Consider the following 15,946-nt stretch of genomic DNA (forward strand, 5'->3'; position numbering starts at 1 on the left):
GAGACTAACTCACTGTTCAGCTAACGAGCGATGAGAAGTTTCTTGGGATACACTTAAAGTGTCTAAAAAACTTGCACAGCCAATCGGTCACTGTGTTTGTTATTCTTTCTTCTTTGTTCCTTTCGCTTCCATCTCTTGCATGGTGTTTTTTTTCCATCGGGGTATGGATTGCATCTCACCATACGCATTCCACTTTTGGCGTCAATGTATATGGGTTTATATTGCACATGTAAGCGAGTTAAATGGAGACATTTTTCGATATGACAATGAACAATAAATTTTCGCTTAATCCTTCGTCTCTCTGTCTGCATTTGCTTAATGCTTACATTGCTGTTTCTTCCATATTATGATATTCAGGGCTTACTTCGCTAAGCAAGCAAACACCCGAACGCAATCATCATACACACACTCACACACACATGCAGGGTGAGCAAGAGAAGAAAACCGCGCCCGATATTATTTCCCCGAACATTTTATGTGAAAGTTTGTGGTCGTGTGATAAACACGTACATTAAATACATTATATAAAGTATAAAATCGGAAAATATTCTCTTCATAAAGTCGAAAACGATGAGAAAACAAAATGGGTGAGAGAAGAAAAAAAACGAAGAAGAAATTGCAGAGCGAGAGAGCATAGAGAGATCGAAAGAGATCGAGAAAGATCGAAAGAGAGAGAGAGAGAGAGAGAGAGAAAAGAAAAAACAGAAGAAAAGAAACACACAACGAAAACTGGCCACGAATAAACAATATAATCAACGGATAATAGTGATTGTTGAGCACTTGTGACGATAAAATAGTTTGCACAAGCCAACAAAACAGCATCATAGCACCACTCATTCCATGTATTGATGTTATCTTTCGCCTTTTGCACCCTTTTATATTCTGGTACATGTGAAAGAAATCCGTTCGTTGATACCTTTCCTTTGAAAAACAATAACAATTCGAACAGAAAAACAATATAAGTTTTAGTGGCATTTGAGCCAAGAGATTTCGAGTTAAATATTTAAATTTGCACAGATTTTAATTCGAAACCATTTGGTTTGTCCGATTCAAATAGACAATCAAATGCCAAGATTTAAATGCAAATCTTTTCGAGTTGTCAAGTTTAATTATCATATCATACTGAATGAATTAAAGCATATACATCTCATTCTCTCTCTCTCTCTCTCTCTCTCTCTCTCTCTCTCTCTCTCTCTCCTTTTTCACTTTTATATTCCAGTTCACCTGAAAAGCAATTTTATTATTATTTTGACATAAAAAAACGTGAATGGCAAGGGCAGTTGAAAAAAAATTGCTCATTCAACGGAATTTTTCATTTGTTAGGTCATGCTTTTTCACGTATTTGTTGAATTTTTATGTTTTCATTTTTATTGTGAAAGTTGTGCCATTTGTGTTTTATTTACTTTGATCTGTGTTTTCTTTTTTATGTATGAGTATTGGGATGCTTGTGCAAAGAACACAAAGCAGCACCTCATAGACGGAATCCGGTTGTTTGTGTGGGTGTGTGTGGGTTTGCGTCGTTTTCCTCATAAAATTGCCACTTGAAAATGCCTGCACATTTCCAACAACTACCCGCATTAACACATCAAATATATAAAGGTGTTGAGTTTAATCAGTATTTGTGTTAAAGGCTCCAATAATAATTGATGACATTTGCACAAAATGTGCTGAATATCGAGTTAAGAGTCCAAGAATCGTTCGTTTTAAGAGCGCTTTTTCTCTCTTTCTTTCTCTCGCTCTCTTTCTCTAAGCATTGACTTGTTATAAAAACGTTGTAGTATTTTCTCAACTGACATAACAAGTCTTTAAATTCAAACGACTTAAAATTGCAATTTCAGATGATAGCTTACATCACCATTTTAAGAATTTACATGCAGCCATAATGACTTTGCCATAAATCTACTTCAACCTATGAGTCGCTGGCCCCATGCTCAGAATTGGGAATCAACTCTAAAACATATATAAATCCAGTAAACGGCAATTATTATTAAATCATTTAATCAGTTGTTTCGTTCGTGTGTATACACGTATCAACAACGTACAATTGGTAGAATAGGTTCGATTTTGTGTATGTGTGCGTGTGTGTGGCGTGTAGATTTTTAACGTGAAAATTCTCAAAATATTTTTCTAATACACAATGTAATGTTATTCTGTTGAATGCAAATCTACCGAGAGACCTGACATAGTTCACGCCGTATTCGTCGAAGGGCGAATACAATTTTGATGATGTTGTTGTAAAAAGTGAATAAATTCTATGCACACAATCGTGATGATTATGTATGATTTTAACGTGGATTGAATTTAAAATTTGCACGCATAATGTGGCCAATGGAATGTAGCAAAGACTTTCGGCATCAACAACAAAAAAAAAAAGAAATGATCGAATGAATGTGAAGAAGCAAGTGCTTTGTTTATTTCTCCCATCCTTTTACGTTTTCGTTTTCGTCTCTATTTTTTTTATTCCATCAAGATAATTGATATGAGTTATTTGGCACATGACACAAAATCCAATGCGTGCTATCGCTTCTCAAGTAAGAAGGGAGGTGTACAAACTGAGACAGAAAAAGCAAAAATGAAATGGGAGACGAGAAGGAGAGTGAGTAAGTAGAGCGCCAAATACATGTCCTTACATCCACCATCAATCATCAATCATCCGTGTCTATTTTACTTTGTGATCCCCCTTGGAATGTAATGTACGGACGTAGTGATGATAAAACGAATTGGAACAACATGACAACGAGATAGAGAGAACGAGAAACAGCCCAGTTGAAGTAATGGCTGTTGTGAGTTAGTACTACTATGTACAATGTAACGACAAATGTAATGAAAAAAATACGTACAGAAGAAGAAGAAGCCAAGCATATTGTTTCGTTTATTTTATATGTGCTATTCAGAAATGCGATTGTATGCGTATGAAGATGAAGTACTTTTTGGTGACTCTGCCATACAATCTCTATTCTCAAATAATGGGATGTACGCATGCCGAATACGGTTCACAAATAATTTTGTTTGTCGTTTTAGCTTTTTATATTATATATGTTACCATATCGCTAGCAATTTAGCTGACTTTGGTGGCGATTTTCACAGTGATTTTCATATAACCGAATAATGGTTGGCCCCATCCTCAATAAGAAGAACAAAGGGCGTCCCAGAATTTCTTGTCTTGGTTGAAGCGTCAACAAAAATGACTTCATAAATGGCATTTTCTCACTTCTCTTAAGAATTCGGTGTGTATGTGCTTCTTTTTTTTGTTGTTCTTCTAACGTTTATTTCTTCTTCGCAACGGCCAAATTAATATCCGAATCTGTGCGACAGTAGAACTATGTTGAAGATGAAAACGACATTCATTTTGCGTTAAATCTTCGCATCAGGTCATAATACATAAAAGAAAGTGATTGGCGTATTTGAACGCACCAAATAAAAGATTAAGAACTCATGTTCATTTCGGGCAAACCGATCAAACCAATGTTAAACATACTATGTCTCTATCGATCGATGACTTTTTTTTCCCTTTTCACAGTTTCTATGGATATAGGCAACCGTGGCTCACCCAATTGTGTGTGTGTTTTTTTTTACTCGGTACATCGACACATAAAAAACTCAACAAGCCCAATGGAATTTTGCTTTATTATTTTACAAGGTATCATAAATATGATTCTTTTTTTTTTTTTTTTTCTTGTAAAAAAGGAATAACGTTTTGCTTTTATGCAGTGTCTTAAGTTATTATTTCCTCTAATGCAAATATTCAAATTCATTTAACAACATATTTGTATTTTATCGCGTCTGATTCACGCATCACTCATACATGCATACGGCATAGAATTATTCCCCCCAAAAAATTCTCTTCCCATTTTCAATGTGGAACCCAAACAAATACAAACAATATGTTTGCATTTTAACATTTATAGGGTGCTCGTATCTCTTTGTTTACAAGAAAAATGAACTAAATATCAACCGCCATTTCTTATTTGGCAAGCAAGAGAAGAAAATCACGTGCTTCATTATTATATTGTACGGTGCTAAAAATGGTGGCAATGGCATGAGAGAAAATTCATGTAACTACCTTGTGATATCTATTAACAGTGCCCGAATTGTATGAGCTTGTGTGTATTGTATGACAAGAGTAAACGTCTTTTGCAACAAAACATGCTCCTTATTTTTTCCTTCTATTTGGAAAATGTAGCAAATGGAAATCGAGTATAGTCGAATATAGTAACAAAGCTAGGCCAAAATAAAAAGGCATACTGAGAAGCCATAAACATGAAATCATAAAGTTTATTTGCAACAAAAACAAAATAAGAAAACAAGGTATATAATACACAGCTTGTGATTTTGTATTCAAATAAAATCGCTCTATATTATAATTTTTCTCGTTTATTACTCGATGTACACGTGCTCGGATATTAATAAATTTTCACGCTATAAGCAAAATATCGGGCACAACAAAAACATTTTGTGCTCTGGCTAATATGTCTAATAAACAGAATGAATATGAATATACGTGCACTGTCTTTGGGCTCTTGCTGACATTGTCGAATTCTACTGTGCATGACACGGAGAGTGATTGAGGTCGGTCGATCGGTTCGCTTTGCCTTCGTCGTTATCATGTGAATGCGTGTCCTTTTTTCAATTTCTTGATACCGAAATAATTCCGAAGAAAATGCTTTAATTTACTATTGGCTCATCGTTTTCGACTTCGACGATGTCGACAATGTCGAAAATCAATTAAAAAAATCGAAAATGAATGGGCTTTAGATTTTCTTCAATACAGATGCGCGCGTGTGGTCATTGTATTCGAAGTTTCTCTCTTGTTTATGTGACCATTTTTATTGCGAGCGCACACATAAAATCAACTATTTGATTAGCCATTCAGTTATTTATCGAGTTGCATGATTTCACGCTTAGACAAATTCACGCAGTTGTTTCATTTGCTTTTCGTATATGATCTCTGTAGATAAAAGAAAATCCCGTATCTATCAACCGAACAACCCACCGACCGACCGACCAAACAATTAGAAAATAAAAGGAATAGCGAAGAGAGCAAAATTCTTTGCCTTTTCCTATTCATGTGGGATTTCTTTTGGTTCATTTAGAATGTGTTTGGTGGATGAGCTTAAGAAATTAGAGAATAAAAATACTCTATGAATTGTTCATGACTCCCATGAAAGCATGGTTTTTCATCAAAATAATGAGTTTAGCATTTTTATTGAAATGTCTGATTCACAAAAACGTAGACTGATTTTTTTTGCTCTGCACTTAATAAAGTGAAAAATGTAAATTTTCTGTCGTTTTTTTTGTTGCAACGCAATGGCGTTTTTTTTGCTGCTGATGCCGCCATTCGTTGTTTTTGTTGTTGTTCATTCGCACATTTATTGAAAATTCATTTAAATTTTACAGCATTCGCGTCATCGGCTTGCAATGGTGATGTTTAGCAAAAGTGTCCATTCAACATATTCTGTGTGGTATTTGGTACTTTGGTGTGTGCATCCGAACCAAAGGCTCCACCTTCTCTTCATTTTGTGGCATATGATACTTTGACGCTAAACGCCAGATGTCATTCACACTAGTCAAATGTCAAATGAAACGATAAATTAAATTAACAAAAATTGAATTGGCTTCAGTATATACGAGTGAGCTTACAATTTATTCCCACAATATTTTAATTGAAATTTCCCTCAAATTCGTTCATCACAGCTTATGAAAAGCGTGCACATGTGTACAATGTCTCGCTATAGCTCGTACAGTCGCCATTTCAATGAGCGTGCAAAAATGGTTACTATGTGTGAATGTAAATAGACGTTTTTGTTGCTTTATTTGAAATTGTGCGCTTTTTATGCGTTCATTCATTCAAATGTTCGCTCGTTCGTCCATTCGATGTGTGCTCATTTTAAACCACAAACATCGACATCGCTATAATTTTCCCTTGTTCGATAGCGATCCTCCCTTTCCCCCCCACCCAAAAAGAGAGTGAGATAGAGACTGAATAAATAGACCCAATCTTGTTCACAACAATTCATTAGTCCCAATTGAATAACCGAGGATATAATGTGGAAAAACAGAAAATTTCACAAATAAACTACATTGCCAAGTATTACATTGGCATAAAACGATCTAGATTATTTTGGTTCAAGGGTGACTCTAAAGCTAATGGTTTATCGTGCGTTTCGCTTTTGAAACAAAGCGGTCAAATATATCGAAGCAAAAATCTAAGCCATGGATTGCAAATCGCTTGTTTTTCGGTCTCGTTTGTGGCACCATTGCACCATAATTCAAAAACGAGCGAGGAAAAAAAACGCTCGAATGTGTCTGAAGGAACAAAAATGAAACACTTTTATCAGTTCTTAATTGATGATACATGCCTTGAATACAAACCCAGTCATTGAGCAGCAAAGATTAATTTCCAAGCTGTAAAAATCATTACTTGAATAACACATTTCTGATAGTGAACGTTTTGTTTATTTTACAGGGTACAATCTATTCCAGATGCATCTGCAGCGCAAATTTATTCTCGATGTGTGTCGAATTCGAATAGTGTGTGTACATTTATTGTTCAACATGGGAAGGCAAGGGTGCCAATTGAGCAGAAAATCAATAATTCGAATGGAATGATAACGTGATTTCAATTGAAATGGTTGGAACTCATGCAGAATTCATTGGAACACTTCAACAAATATTTTGTACAATCATTTAAGACTTCTTCACAATGTTCTTGCTTCTTTTTTTTCTCTTCTGTGCAGTGTGCACTCTATTTTTTGCCATCTCCGTCTGTTTTGTTATTTTGTTCAATAAACTCATCATTTATTGTTGTCATTTATCTTGCTTGCTTTGCTCGTTGAACAGAGATTTTAATCAAGTAAGTATGTATTCGTACTGGGTACAGTCGTGCAACTGAAAATTCGTATCATTCCTTCGTTCATTTTCGTTCATACCATGTCATCATAAATTCAGGTCCTTTCTTCGTGGAATTTCTTAAACGACATATTTTTTGACAAAATTAAATTTTTCATGTGACATCCTTTTAACTCCATCTGAACTTGGCGAGTAAATCTTTAATATTTATTGATTATAATTAGTGTACAAAATGAAATATTTTCAACTTAATGACTTATAAACAGTTTCCCCCTCTGCCTTTCTCCTCTTCGCTTGTATCCGCACTTAATTTAAAGTCAAAGCAAAATAAAAAAAAAACACGAAATGATATTTTTCTCTTCTGCATTTTGCCACCGCATTCGATGAAATGAAAATATCGCACGCTTGAACCACTACATTCCATTTTAAATTCGTTTTTTTTTTTTTTTCAAAAAGATTTTCTATCATTAATTCATATTCCCCTTTTTTATCGCTTAATTTTCTTTTGTAGATGCTTTTCATCACATTTTCACTTTAAAATATATTCATATATTCCAACGAAACGATGATTTTAACAACACATTGCGCAAACATAACATACACTGACAATAGACCATAACAAAGAGCGCTATGATACGAAAAAAATAATAATAAATTACCTAATATTTCGAGACACCGAAAAAGAGAGAAAGAAAGAATACAGCAGCAATTCAGTTGCTGCAAATGGCTGTAAATTCGCGACGGGCTACTGCATTTGGGCAAAATATAACGGAAAAGGAAACGAAGTAAAGGAAAAGCTGTTTTTCACCATTTTTTTTCTTCTTCTTTCTCTCTTTCTTATTCCAAATGTTTTCTTTTTTTTTTTCATTTTCATTCGTTCACAGCATATAAGGTTTATACACCATTTCTAATGCTTAGGTTTTATTTATAATAGGCTAAATGCATGTGATTCAGACAAATTTTGAATTTAAAACAAAAATAACATTGTACAAATAGGGCCGGGGCGGAGGACAAAGAGAAGGTAAAAAAAGTGTTCATTTTGTCGGATATGGTAATGTGTTTGGTATATATGAAAGTTTTTCGACCCATTTCTTGTGTATACAAAGGAAAACAGAAAATATAATAATAAAAATGAACAATAAACGCAGGAAAGAATTAAGCTCGAAGACGATTCAATAGCAAACAATGAGTGTGTCGGTGTCCAATAATACCGGGCATTCGGGTGTACAAACAATATACAGTCTTTGAATTGTTTACCGAAACATATGTAATTAAATATCACTACAAGCACTGCACATTATATCCGAAATGCGTAATAACAATTTAGCGACGAATTTTCAATTCCGCTGTCAGAACTGCGATGGAATTGAAGGAAGTGTGACAACCGGAAACGGTTTTCTCAGCATTGTGTTGCGATCACATACAATACCAACAACAAGCTGATTGCTATCAGTTTTACTCTACCGTCTCGATGACAAAGAACGACGAAAACTACAACGACATCGACGAAATTTAAAAATTGTTGCAAATTCATGAGGTTAAGATGCTATTGCCGTACATTTTCGTTTATGGTTGTTGCTTAGGAATGCCATGTACCATAAACGAATGTATATAAGTGAATTGCAAGTTGCCGTCGTCATCGTCAACTGCCACAGGGTAATGTAAACGCAAATACGAACAGCAAACCGGATGAATGTTGAAAATATATTTTATTGGACACTATGAGTAGCAGTGTGATTTCTTCTGTTTTCGGACTGTTTTTTTTCTTGCTTTCGCAAATGTTTGTGAAGACAACCGCTTTCTTTTTATCTTACTTCTATTCATTTTAGGAACATATATCTGTTTTCGCTCAGCTTTCCACTTATTTCCTCTTAAATGGACTACGTTGTGCCAAAATTGTCTCAGGACTTAACAGCTCGCTTTTTTTCTCCGTATGGTAATGATAATGACAATGAGTTCAGCTATATTATCGTAATATTCGTGAACTGTTTTCCTTCAACAGATGGGGGCTATTTCGAAGAGCTGTGCACAGAAAGTAATACTAAATTTTTAAAAGAAAAAAAAAAACCGTCTATAACATGCAAACGGTTCACTTTCAGTTCGACAGACAGAACTTGAAGTTAACACGACAACATACCCACTTTGGACATAGACCAGCAAAACTAACGAAGGACGAAATAAAAATGACATTCGAATGAGTGACTAGAATAGATAAACTTTAAATTATTGATTCAATTGTATTACCCCCATTCGAAGCACAAAAATGTTGTTAAGCTATTCAACTTTTAGTGGATAATTTTATTTTATTTGTGCCAGGTTTTATTACAGGTCCAATAGAGTGCAGTTTAAAAGTTGTACAATTTTTAGCTTTGATTGTCCAAACGCAATTCTTGTTCAAATGTTTCCAATTCAAGGATTGTATCTGGACGTCGCTGCTCGAAATATTATATCATCATTTGCTGTTGGGTATTCGCTTTTTCAATGGGAAATCGATTTTTTCAGCTATCTAATCATTAAAAAAAATGAAAACAGATTATATTCGAAGAACGAACCACTGAAATGGACTTCCTTACAAAAATGTTTGAACATTTATATTCTTTTAAGAACGTACATTATATTAAACGATTTCTTTTTAAATCAATGAAATAAATGATTTTCCTTAAAACCAAAATATAACTGTCTTTTTTTTTGCAAAATGAAAAAATCTTAGTTAGTTGAATTTAAACAAATATTTCGCGAAAATAAAACAGCCACATTTTTTTGGAGTAATCCCAAGAGAGAAAAGGATAAGTTTCTTTTATGTTTATTCATGGAACATTTTAATATTTTTAAACTTGGCGCTATGTATATGCAAAAAAACCATAGACATTCTTTGCGCTTGCTCTAGAAAACGCATTGAAACGCAGCGTCACCGTATCTTTTCCTAAGCAGAAAAGCATATTCAATGTTTTTGAAATCGTGAAAAATGCTAAAAATGCATTAAAAAATCGAATAATTTTATCGAAATAATTTTAAAATATCACACATTTTACTAGCTCCACAATCTGTGTTGCATTCTATTTATGGTCAAATTAAAAACGCCCATAAATGGCGTTGCGTTAAATGTGGTATTGTCAAATGAATTTGACGTTTGTGTAGTATATGTGTACAGAGCCACGGACACTAGTTTTGTCTCTGTCATATTTTTGCCTATTTGACATCGTTCATTTGACGCATGTTGATAAATACATTGTATTCGTGTTGTTTGTTAATGAGGTGTATTTAATTACTTTTTCCGACAAGTAAATTCACCGAAATTTTGTGGATTCGTTTTGCATATGTGCGACATAAATTGAAACGATACAAAAATAAGTTCAATTAAAAAAAAACAGAGAATATCGTCGCAACAATGATTTAAACATCGTATTAAAATTTGTGATAACGAATCCACAATTTTTGTCCATTCGGAAGCCAAGAAAATCGAATACAACAATTTCAACAATTATCAAGAGAAGCAGTAGCAAAATAGCAAAACAAACAATAAAAGTGGTGTATCTTTCAAGCAGTACAACATAATAAACGGAGTTATCCACAAGATGGAACACATCAAAACCCCAAAGGTATTAAAAACCACAATCGAAAATAATCTATGTCAAAAGCGACGGATGAAGAGTGTGAAAATATTATGTTTTTGGTTTTCAAGTAAAACAAAATAAAGTCATAAATCAAACGAGAAAACATTAAAGAGTCATAAAGGTGGCTGGAGTTAGTCATGGTCGTGCCCAGCCAGAGACACAGATAAAGAATGAAAAATGAAAAAAAAAAATCACATTCCAGATGTTCAAGGACTGGAATATATTGTGCGATTAGTGACAGAAAATCGTTTGCATCCCTGTATAATTGATTGTTCAGTGTTTAGCCGCCCCCGGTTGGTGCAATAGAGAGCATTATACATGACACATCATTGACATGTGTATGGTGTCTGGTTCCATGATATCCATATATTTGTGTGTTGTGAAAATGGTTTTCTTTATTTTTGTTACTCCGCGCACTGTAATTTTTTCTCCCTCCGTTCACAAGTATCGTAGTCAACCCATCCGAATATATCCAATGTGCACACTTATACATGTGTTTTGTTTACGTGACATAATATCTATATGAATGTTTGAAAGGCGCGCACAGATAGTGGAAAGTTTTTCTGCAGCATTTTTTTTTTTTAAGTCGCAAAGATGACGAAAAACCATGAGCATAAATTGCGACTAATCACAACTGTGTTGTTAAGCATACACATTTTTTAAGTGTGAGAGAAAAGAAACCGCAGTGGCAAAACCATTTTCAACCATCGGGTGTGCACTGTGATATTAAATTGAACAAAATTTTGTTTGTTTGCTTGCCATAATGCATGGGTTCGACTAAAGAGAAAATTATTAATATTAATAAGCAAAAAATCAATTTGGCGCCATGAGTATTACACAATTTTTTAATGGAAATCGTTTGGCAGACGATTTATCGCCAGTTTCTGCATTACGATTGAATTTTGATCAATTACCTACTGAAACAACTGACACAATAAAACCGACGAAAAATGTATTTGGCGTTGCTGTTCCAGCACAATTTGTACCTGAACGTATTATTTCGTGGTTAGACAATAGCAATAATGATGGTGCTTTCAATCACACAAACCAATCGGATTTAACGCCGAACTCAACTACATCGGATAAAACTTTATTCAGCAATAATGATTTAAACAGGCCAATCATTAAAAAAGTGTGCACATTTTCTCTCATTGAATAAATTTCTATTTTTGTACATCGATTTAAAATCGGTCTGTTTGTGTATTTTTTCCCCTTTTCTTTCTTCGAATAGGTTGACAATGTGCGGATGATTGACCGATATAATGTAAAAAATCCGACTATTGGAACGCTTTATATAACAGCAACGCACATAATATTTGTCGATCCGGAAACAAACAAGGAAACATGGGTAAGCTATTGTCAAATGAAAGAGTTTTTTCTTTGTTTTTGCTCATACTCAACATACCAATATATGAAGTGTGTACATCTTTCTCCCTAGATACTACATATGCACATTGGAAACATTGAGAAATTACAACTCACAACCACTGGTTCACCGCTACTGATAAGATGCAAAACATTTTTGTTTGTCACATTTGTCATACCACGTGAAAAGGAATGCCATGATATTTATGTTACGCTACAAAAACTATACCAGCCAGGTAAAATAAATTTTGATTTAATATGTGCAAAAATGTCGGCAAAATGTACGATATTTTAATGAAATGTTTGACTTTTATGTTCGCACCCTTGTGTCCATAGTTCATATTCAAAATTTGTATTGCTTCCAATATACATCGAGCAATGAAGAGCTACCAAAATCAACGGGATGGGATTTCTTCTCATTGGAGACTGAATTTAAACGACAGCATGTACCAAACGATCGATGGACATTGTGCAATTTGAATAAAACATACGAATTGTGTGATACTTGTATGTTATTTCCATTTTCATTTCAAATTCATTTAGTACGCTTACAATGATTATGTTTAATGAACACATTCCTTATAGATCCAAGACAGATTTACGTTCCAACGGAGGCAACAACAGCCATGCTGATTGGTAGTTCAAAGTTTCGTTCAAAGGCTCGTTTGCCTGTTTTAACTTATTTACATTCGAATCAAGCATCGATTTGCCGATGCAGCCAACCATTGTCGGGATTTAGTGCACGCTGTTTAGAAGATGAACAAATGCTCGAAGCCATTCGAAATACAAATTCAAACAGCAAATTTATGTATGTAGTAGACACCAGGCCTAGGGTAAGATATTGTGACACTATTTCAAAACAAATATATTTTTATCAATAAAAGAGTAATAGTTTGTGTCCATTTATAAATAATATTGTTTACATTTTTAGATAAATGCAATGGCAAATCGTGCAGCAGGCAAGGGCTATGAAAACGAAGCATTCTATGAAAATATAAAATTCCATTTTCTTGGTATTGAAAATATTCATGTGATGCGGACCAGTTTGCAAAAACTTGTTGAAAGTAAGTTACTAAATTCCTAGACCGAAAAGAAATCCAACAACAAAATGACAAATAATTTATTTTTTTACAGCGATTTCAATTGATCAAAAATCCCTGACAATGAGCGGATTTTTGAATTCGCTTGAAGCATCTGGTTGGTTAAAACATGTTCGGGCTGTTCTTGACACTTCAAGGTATACTTTTTCTGCATTTCACAGTTTCTCTTTTTCTGTTTCCAATGTTCATGATAAAATAATGTTTTTTTAATAGCTTTATTGCATCGGCTGTAGATAAAGGAATTTCAGTAGTAGTACATTGTTCAGATGGTTGGGATCGAACAGCACAAGTCTGTTCATTGGCTGCTCTTATGTGTGATCCATTTTATCGAACTATTAAAGGTTTCCAAGCATTAATTGAAAAGGATTGGCTGGGCTTTGGTCATAAATTTAGCGATCGTTGTGGTCATATCCAAACGGATCCAAAGGAAATGTCACCGGTTTTCACGCAATTTCTTGATTGCACCTTTCAATTGATGCAACAACGCAACGATGCGTTCGAATTCAATGAACGATTCTTATTGATTTTGCATGATCACGTGCAATCTTGTCAATTTGGCACATTCATTGGTAACTGTGAAAAAGATCGTCTCGATTTGAGATTATCTGAGTTGACGTTTTCATTGTGGGGATACATGGCAAACCATTTAAATGAATACGTAAATCCACTGTATCGCCCGGAGATCAACTCAATCATTCGACCGAATTTGTCGCCACAAAGTATTAAGTACGCATTTTTCACATGGTTTTTTTTTTCTTCTTGCTAATTTTCATGATTATTTCATAAACAGATTTTGGCGCGGAATGTACGGACGCTTTGAGAGTGGCGTTCATCCAAGGGAGTCAATGAATGATTTATTATTAGCAAGCCAAGATCATACAAATTCCCTTGAAGATCATGTACAACATTTGACCAAACGAATCGGTTACTTGAAAAATTTAATTTCAAAATCAGCAAAACGTTTTCAAAACGCATCCAAACCAAAGTCGCATCCAAACGATGAAAGTGATAATTCAACGGATAACAAGTATGCGTACGAACTTTCAGATTTTGAATGAGGCATGCTTTTTATTATTACTGTATTTTCTTTTAGATTTGAATATGATAAGAAAATGAGTGAATTGTCCTGTGCTGATGAAGATCATCCCTTAAAACAAGCAGAGTCTTTGCCACCAAAACCAGACACCGACGCAGGCGTCGAAGGTTCGAAATAAAACAAAAAGAAGAAATATAAAGAGAATATAATTAGATTTAAATTTTGCAACAGGTACAAATCAAGTGAGTGACAAAGTAACAAAGGAATTGGATTCGGTGGCTGTTGATTGGAAGAGTTTACGTACAGCTACTGCATGCAGTTGTACGACACCGTTTGATCAATTCAGCCGCAAGGTAATTACATTTTTGACACTTATTCCTTCATTCAATCGTAGTAATGGGTGTTTTTTTTTTTCATTTCTTTAGAGCAATTGTTGGCGTTGCGGAGAAGTATATTGTGTGAGATGCATTAATAATACAATTGAGTTGCCTGGCCATGATAGCAACAAAACAGCACCAGTTTGTCGCAATTGTTTCCGTCTTGTTCAGCAAAATAATAGTCCATAAAATGTGGACTTTTTCTTCTATAAAATAACAGCATAATACTTTGTCACCTTTGCTACTCTTGTTTGCCTCTCTTTTAATCAATTTTTGGTGATTGACTCACCAAAAATACTTTTTAGAATTTATGACAAATAAATTTCTTGTTAATTATATTTTATTATAATTTATGAATACTGTAGACAAAATTACACACTCAGAAATAAATTCAGCTTTGCAATGTTGATATCCATTTAATTAACTTCTTTAACATTCTTTGAAAACCGAACCAAGTTTTTCTTTGTTTTTTGTTTTGGGAAAATAAATATATTTTGTAATTTGTGATAAATTTTCATTTTATGGCATAAAAATGCATTTCATTGAGCTTGTCAATGTTTCAAAAAACAATAATTGAGTTCAATGATTCGGTTGAAGAATCGCTCATTCAAAATATTCAAGATATTTATGTGTTAAAAATTGGACAATATTTGCCGTGTGTTAACTTGTATCGGTACATTATATTTATTATACAAATTGTGCTACTTCCCTAATGGTTTTAGTTTACATTATTCCACCTTTTTCACAATGCCGATGAGAAATAAGTCACACGTACAGCCTTAAAATAAGTTTGTCTTCATTGGTATTGGGAAAGTCTTTCAATTCAATGAAAAAATATATCATTCGAGTTTTTCTTACATTCAAAAGGGGCGTGGATGTCCATTTTGTACATTTTAACGTTCCATATTACTAAAATTACCTGCACTTTTAGATTCTATGTTCATTTATGTAATAATTTCAGACGAAGTGAGCATTGTTTGTATAAATTACTATCGTGAATGTCAATATAAAGAGAGATTGGTTGTTTTTTTTTAAATAAATATAAATAATTATTATCATCTAAAAAATCTCATCATGAAATTAAGATCATAAAAAATATAGTACATTTTTTTATGATCAACTTACTATCTGCTTTATTTTATTTACATGAGAAAGTTACAATATGTGCAAAACAGGTTTAAACCCATGGCATTTAAATAATAAATATTTTGGAATGATAAAAATGATATATATATATTTCTTTTTAATTTTGTTGCTCCATGCGCGGCAATTGGATGTTTATTTGCAAAATGCTTAAAAGTAAAAAAAAAAAAAAAATTGTAAGAGTTGAAATGTTTTAATTTTTATACAAGTATTGCTGTAGTGATGCAGAAACAATCGCTGACTACATAAACGAGACCCGTGTATACGAACTACACTTAAAAATAAGTGTGCACACTAAAGTTCACACTTATCCAAATACGTTGTATATGTATGTGTATTGGTTGTGCATAAACATACGAACTAACGCACATTCCTCTTTGTATTACTCGCACCAAAGACAGCGAACATACAACAGCACTGTGATCTAGTCAACATTGAATTCATTATATATGCTCACTGTTT

General features: G+C 33.8%; 1 protein-coding gene across 4 annotated transcripts; it reads left to right on the top strand.

Moving 5' to 3' along the window:
• Positions 1 to 10,063: 10,063 nt before the first annotated feature.
• On the top strand, positions 10,064 to 14,761 carry LOC116336560 (myotubularin-related protein 6). 4 transcript variants are annotated; one of them, XM_031760470.1, is made up of 12 exons: positions 10,064 to 10,448; positions 11,695 to 11,811; positions 11,902 to 12,064; positions 12,165 to 12,335; positions 12,414 to 12,661; positions 12,760 to 12,892; positions 12,963 to 13,065; positions 13,142 to 13,654; positions 13,719 to 13,961; positions 14,022 to 14,131; positions 14,178 to 14,317; positions 14,390 to 14,761. In XM_031760470.1, exons 1-12 carry the CDS (start codon positions 10,425 to 10,427, stop codon positions 14,528 to 14,530), a joined length of 2,106 nt encoding a protein of 701 aa, XP_031616330.1. In that variant the 5' UTR covers positions 10,064 to 10,424; the 3' UTR covers positions 14,531 to 14,761. The 4 variants fall into 4 exon arrangements, with proteins under 4 accessions (XP_031616330.1, XP_031616327.1, XP_031616329.1 ...); XM_031760467.1 differs by lacking the exon at positions 10,064 to 10,448 and adding an exon at positions 10,615 to 11,595; XM_031760469.1 differs by lacking the exon at positions 10,064 to 10,448 and adding an exon at positions 10,619 to 11,595 and having other exon boundaries at positions 14,196 to 14,317.
• Positions 14,762 to 15,946: the final 1,185 nt, after the last annotated feature.

This window comes from Contarinia nasturtii, unplaced genomic scaffold (assembly GCF_009176525.2).
Source record: "Contarinia nasturtii isolate CC-2019 unplaced genomic scaffold, AAFC_CNas_1.1 Cnas_scaffold_187, whole genome shotgun sequence".
Classification (NCBI taxonomy): Eukaryota; Metazoa; Arthropoda; class Insecta; order Diptera; family Cecidomyiidae; genus Contarinia; species Contarinia nasturtii.